A 6,962-nucleotide genomic window follows, 5' to 3' on the forward strand; every position below is an offset into this window, starting at 1 on the left:
TGATGTCAGACAATAGGGACAGATTGGGTGTCAACCTACTCAACCTACTGTCCAACAGCCTTCCTGATTGAGCTGATCTCAAAAGTTGTTGATGATGATGATGATGATGATGATGATGATGATGATGATGATGATGATGACAACCTTTCTCTCCTGTAGTGAGACTCAAGGTAGATTACAAACTCCTTTCCCTTCCTCACCTCACAACAGACACCTTGTGAGGTAGGTGGGGCTGAGAGAGTTTGAAGAACTGTGACTAGCCCAAGATCACCCAGCAGGTTTCATGTGTAGGAGCAGGGAAACAAATCCAGTTCACCATATAAGAGTTCTGTTTAGGATGTTGGACAGTAGGTGAGGAATCAAGTCCAGTTCTCCAAGTCAGAGTCCACCACTTTTAACCACTACACAACACTACTGAATGCCTCTGCTCAGGTCATAATGCTGGGGAATTTCAACAGCCATGTTGAGGCACTTAGGATTCCAGTATCACTGTAACAGCTACAGGTTTGTCTCAGGTTATTTCAGGCCCACCAAACTGAGGAGGATACACACACATTTTGGATTTTCTGTTCTGGTTTAGAAGATGCCAATCTGAGACTGGAGGAATGTCCAATAACTTATTCATTGGTCATAGATCATATTATATTTAGACTTGTAGCTTCTTGTAATTGTAGAGTTGGGGAACATGTTAAGATGGGCTACCCCTGAAGCTATCTAAAATGGTTTCTTAATCACTATGAGGGATTTTCCAATAGATATATGTTGGCCCTTAGGAAACTCTGACAGTCCAATCGGGGGGGGGAGGGGTTTTCCCCTCTGAAGGTGGCATGGGCTTACGCCAGTAGATTTGTCCTCCTTGGAGCACTTATCCTGGTGCAGGGCAAATCTTCTGGCACCTGGCTCCTGTGGTGCCCTGTGACAGAAGATCATGACACTGGCTCTTCTGTGCTGCCCCCATCTCTGTCAGTGTGGTGTGGGCATGCCAGGGATATTCCCAGGGTGGAGACAACCTTAGTAATCTCTGTGAGTGGCCGGAGGCCACACCAGTGGATTTGCCCTTCCTGGGGCACTTGCCCTGGTGGAGGGACAAAATCACCAGTGGGAGGATGCTACAGCCCTTCCCGTTGCTGAGATGCTGCACTGGATGCGGCACCAGTGTCCCAGTGCCACTGCTGGCAAAGTGGGGACAGGCTGGGGGCATGGCTGGGGGAAGAGCTGATGTTAGTCAGCTCCCTCCTGGCCATTCAGCATGTTATACCAGCGGCCAGGAATATAGATCTATTCCACTCTTCTTGGTGGCATAAGTCTGTTAAACCCAATGGGGCTTCTCGGTGGCTGGGAGTCTTTTACACTTACAAAGCCTCCCCGTGCTGCCAGGAAGCCCCTCTGGGAGCAGCATGGCCATGGCACCACGGTTGGCTGCCTGCAATCTTGGATGGGCTGCCCAATGCCTCTGATACTAATGTCTGTAGTCCAGTTTCTAATGTTTCATTTCTTGGCAAGATGATTGAGCTGCAAGTGGTTTCTCTAGAGATTCTTGGATGAAACTGATTAGGTGGAAACCTTTCAGTTAAGTTTCAGACGGCAATTAAAGTTTACAAAATTATTTAATTCATTTCACTTTTCCTTCTTGAAAACTCATTCCATTCTTACTAGCAATCACTTTTTCTTGGAAGCAATAGAAGTTCTTGCCACATAGCTATGTTGAATATTGCAGCTTGAGGCATGTAATTCACATTGAACCAAATTTCTTTCCCACACAGAGCAGAGAAACTCTTCCATTTTGGGAGAACGGCACAGGGAAAAGAGACGCCTGGCAGAATGGATGGCATGGCTATGACAATGAGCTCATGGATATGAGAGGATTCTTCCTAGCATATGGCCCAGGTATGCCAACTAGAAAAATAGTGATCATCCTGAAACCTTTGCTGCCTTCTCTACTTTAACAGCTACGCAATTTTTGAGTTGAATTTGGCTATTTTTTTTCATTTAATCCCATTTAGTTTTCCTCAGTACTACAGCCCCTGCTGTTCCACATGATTTTCATCCAGGCAGGACCTACAACCACCTTCATAGCCCCTTTGGGTGCTCATAGAGGACCCTTCCTTTCTTTTTCACAAACAGGGAAGTGGGCAAGATCCAACCTTGCTCCGTTGCTGCTCCGTTCATTCCATATGGGCATTGTAATTAATTGCTGCTCCGTTCATTCCATATGGGCATTGTAATTAATTAGAATTATCTATTAGAATAAAAGAAGCAGGTAGACTTAACGTGCTTTTAACTACCATACCTTGTTTCAGTTTCTTGGTAAAATAACCTTTAATTTGCTTTACCAGCATAATGACTGACAAACATTTTGATAATATCTAGAAACCTTCCATTATGATCCACATGAGGTTGCATAGCTAACATAATGCACTCATGACTTGCTGGAGAATGGAGGCAGTCCGGGCTGGATTAAGACCTTTAGAGGTCCTAAGCGCTGATAAGTCTATGTACCCTCATATACTGTAGATGTAATTCAAAATAAAAACAATAGTAAACTATATACTGTATTCTAATGAATACACACACACACTAATGAATATATAGTTTCTTCATGCAACGCGTGATTGGTGTTTGGAATATGCTGCCACAGGAGGTGGTGATGGCCACTAACCTGGATAGCTTTAAAAGGGGCTTAGACAGATTTATGGAGGAGAAGTCGATCTATGGCTACCAATGTTGATCCTCCTTGATCTGAGATTGCAAATGCCTTAGCAGACCGGGTGATTGGGAGCAGCAGCAGCAGCAGAAGGCCATTGCTTTCACATCCTGCATGTGAGCTCCCCAAGGCATCTGGTGGGCCACTGTGAGTAGCAGAGTGCTGGACTTGATGGACTCTGGTCTGATCCAGCAGGCTCTTTCTTACGTTCTTGTGAATAAATATCATTATTTGTATGAAACAAAACACTTTATTATTCCATTGCTTTCTTGTCTTGAAGATGTATAGCATTTTAACTTACAGAAATCAAAGATGCACAATATTGTTTCTTGTTGCTTACTCATAATTTTATTTATAGTACAAAAAGTTTTCTCTTGCATTTTTAATGGCAAAGTCTTTGATCATATCCTTGAGAGATTAGATCATAGCCTTGAGATCACACCCTTCGATACTTAGCAGAGGTAAGGAATAAAAACTCTATAGGGCCCTCTTTACTTGATGCCCTAACCACATGCTTATTTTGCTTAATGGCTAATCCAGGGCTGGAGACAGTGAAAGTAAAGAAGAGTTTTGTGTGGCCACTTGTATCTCCTACTGCAAGGTCAGGGCTCCATGTAGTCATGGAATGTTCAAACCAGCTTCACACACAGGACAGCATATTGTGCCATGCAAGATAAATATTCAAAATCTTGCTTTTATTTCTCTTGTTATTTTGCATCATTAGGTACCTGACCTCCTGTAGAAATTAAGCAAAATGTCAAATTCCAGAAATGTGATACCCATTTAGAATGTGACACGGCTCTTGAATATTCCTGTCTAAAATGTATCATTGTCATTTTCCCCATAGATTTCAAGTCTAACTTCAGAGCAGCACCAATCAGATCAGTGGATGTTTATAACGTTATGTGCAAAGTGGCAGGAATACAGCCACTGCCAAACAATGGATCCTGGTCCAGAGTGGAGTGTATGTTAAAAAATAATGCCAGTCTGGCACCGTCATTCGAGTGGAGCAGCTCTGCACTGGCACTAATTCTGTTTGGGTTGTTTGTGTAACACATCTTGCTACTCTGGTCCCAATACAATGTCAGCCAGTGTATCCAATTTTTCCCCTATTTCATCATTTGAATAGCAGCATTAATAGAATGCTGTCTAGAGAAAACTACGCACATTCATCTCTTTAAAAACAACAGGCCTGTCTCCACATTTTGCCTGGTGTGTAAGAAGCAAAACTTCAGTGTGTTTCTCCTTTTGAGAAAGTACTTGTGCATCACGACGGCAAAAACGGAGAACCACTTTCAGTTTTACTTGTCCTCTGTTCTGCCAGAAGTCTCCAAGGGATCTAGCTGAAGCTCAAAAGCCATAATCACAATGCCAAATCTACAACAGAACTAGGGATTCTTTCTCCTTCCTCCTCCAGCAGCCTTTCTGGCCTTACATACATTGCCACAGAGATAATCTTGACAGAATGCAATTTGGTTGCTATGCAATCACTCCCTCTTTCCCAAGTTCCCCTCCGCATCACTATTCCTGTTCCATTGGCTATAGACTTCCATGGCGTTTTCTTTCAGAGCTTTTACACTTCACCTGTAGAGGTGTGTACACAGGAGAAAATCCCATTGATTTTACTAGAACTTGAGATGTTTTAGGATCTAGGTTCCAGTTTTCACGTCATATCCCAGCTTGCTAGCTGCCTCCAGATCAGTTTCACAAATCAGTTTCTTTTACTATGCTGGTTCTCATGTTAAATATTGCAGGCTGTATGGTTTGAATTAGTTTAGAAAACATTTACCATGAAGAATAAAACAGATTCCTGACTATTTATATCCCATTTAGTCAAGTTTAAAAAGCTGTTCTCAGTTAGCTTAATAGCTGTGAAACTCTCTCGGTTCCACCAGCCCTCCCAACAAATACATGCCACTGCCGTAAACCACAGCTGTGTGACTGGATTGCTACCATACTGAGTAGCTGGTACAGGGAACCACTGTTTTGTATCAGTGAGCTGAACTGAAGTCACTTGGCTGAATCAGTGTCATATAGCCAGAAAGGATTCTTCTTTTGGGTGAAGGCAGAATCTACCATAAAACCAAAGATGTAGAGAATACCCTGATATTCCACCACTGTATGCTCTTCCAGTTCTTCTGAGCCATTTTCAGAACAGTCTTTCCCATTTGTTACTGCCTATGCTGTATCGTCAGAAGTCATTCAAGGTAGTGATAAACATAAAGGAAACCCCTGCAGATGCAGCAGCCATGTTTAAATCGATCAAATGGAGGTTAGGCTCTTTCAATTATTTGGATCATTCCCGCCTAACCCCTTTCACTAAACGTTCATTTTAAAAAATCATAACTAAATTACTGAATTACAAAATCTACTTTTAAACTAACACATAAACAGGGAAAATTCAGATAGACAAACAATGGTGGAATGTTTTTCATTCTTTTTACAGAAAAATTTCAGTGTCTCTATTCCTCTGTCTTACATGCTCTTGGAACCTAGACCTCCTTAAGCATATTAGTTCTTTTTAAATATTATGCAAATAAAGAATGAAAAACTCTATTCATAGCAATTGAGTTATCCCAGTTTGCACCCATAGAATAGAGTTTTGAACTGAACCATTATTCTACATGAAGAGAAAAGAAGTGCCTTTTATTGAGTGAGTCTAGGCCCATTGCAGTTATTGTTGGGCAGAGTTTTGAGGATGTACCCAGTTTAAAAAGGGCTTTGTGAAAATGTATGCATCGTGATACCTCACTAGTGTACCCTGCGTGAACTTCAGGCATTCATAAAGGAAACAGAGAAGTCACTGTTCTTGAGACTGACCCTCTTCAGGAGAACTGAGACTTATTTATGTACTATTTCAGTATTTTTGTATTGACTGGAATTCTTAACAAAAATCAAACAATGTATTTTGTTATAATGTCTTTTTCTGTATGGACTGCAAATGGATATATTTTTAAATGATGAATGGGATGCAGGGAAGGGTCTCTGGATTATGTTTTTAATAAGAATGGTTGATTATTTGAAATATGTGGCAAGTTTTGTAAATACTGTGCAATTAGAAAAACCACCAAGCAGATGGCATATTAATTGCTATATCAGGGCAACCAACTCACTCTTATTTCTCCATAGCAGGCTTGCCCACTTCCAGTTTCCAAAATTCTGCTGCATGGGTGGGGTCAGACAGCAGAGTCCAGCCATGTTTGGAGGGCCAGGAGATGGAAATAACAAATATTTGCTGTTTGTTCCCATGCATGGTGCTGGCAGATACTGGAATCTGAATAATCCCTACAGCTGACACTTCCACGCTGAGAAAACTCATGTGTTTCACAGGAAACAAGCAAGTTTCCTCAACAAGCCTGGACCATTTCCAACAAGTTTCCACCAACACCCTGGATCATTTCAGGTCTGGAAAACAGTGCCGGGAGGAAGGCCAAAGCCTTTCACCATACATACCTCAGTCCCAAGCCAAATTAGGCACTGCCCATGAGAACTAAGGAGAAGCCGCGACTCACATCAGTTTATCACAAAGTGGAAACACCAGGACATAGCCTATTTATTCTTCAACATGTAAACTGACCCAAACTAGTGTACTGAATGCATTGCTTTCCTTCTGGTCTTCTGCTGTCAGTGCCACAGAGCCTGTGGTAAGAAGGTACAGAGGAATCATACATATGTAAGAATAGGAACCCTGAACAGTGCTAGAGACTTAGCCTGGTTAATGACCATCTTAATGAATGACAGCCCTGGAATGGTTCAGCCTCAAAATGGGATACACAGTTTAGAAATTGGGAAAACACTAGCTTACAAAATTCGCTAGGAATACTTACAGTAAAAGTTAATGGTTTAAAATTTATTACTTTCCCCCACGATATATATGATCGCCAGAACTGTATGAAACAAGATGGATTAGCATGCCAACCATTGAAAGTTCTACCTGCCCTGTGGGTTGAAGACTAGTGCTATAGACAATTATGTTTGTGAACATGACCTCCTTCTGCTTAATAGTTGAAGTCACAGTCCCAGATACAAAAAAGGCAAATATCCAGCATCATCCAGAAGTCCCCATACTCCTTTTGAACCACACATCAACAGCAAGTTTAATTAGAATTTTACATTTGCCCTGTTTACAATGTTCTGTTGTGACATCTATTAATTTTCTTGTACTCTAGGCCAAAACATCATACGACAATTATTGGTTATATATGGTTAATATAGCAGAGTTTGCCCAGTTATAGAAACGTGACTGCTGTGGGCAGTA

At 41.6% G+C, this 6,962-nt stretch overlaps 1 protein-coding gene across 1 annotated transcript in view; it reads left to right on the forward strand.

Moving 5' to 3' along the window:
* ENPP6 (ectonucleotide pyrophosphatase/phosphodiesterase 6) overlaps positions 1-3,800 on the forward strand; it is a 28,576-nt gene extending 24,776 nt beyond the window's left edge. Inside the window, exons 7-8 of the mRNA XM_048509697.1 lie at positions 1,764-1,887; positions 3,552-3,800. Of these exons, the coding sequence (XP_048365654.1) occupies positions 1,764-1,887; positions 3,552-3,757 (330 nt within the window). The 3' untranslated portion in view covers positions 3,758-3,800. The remainder of the gene's footprint in view (positions 1-1,763; positions 1,888-3,551) is intronic.
* The last annotated feature ends 3,162 nt before the right edge of the window (positions 3,801-6,962 follow it).

Source organism: Sphaerodactylus townsendi, linkage group LG10 (assembly GCF_021028975.2).
Source record: "Sphaerodactylus townsendi isolate TG3544 linkage group LG10, MPM_Stown_v2.3, whole genome shotgun sequence".
NCBI lineage: Eukaryota > Metazoa > Chordata > Lepidosauria > Squamata > Sphaerodactylidae > Sphaerodactylus > Sphaerodactylus townsendi.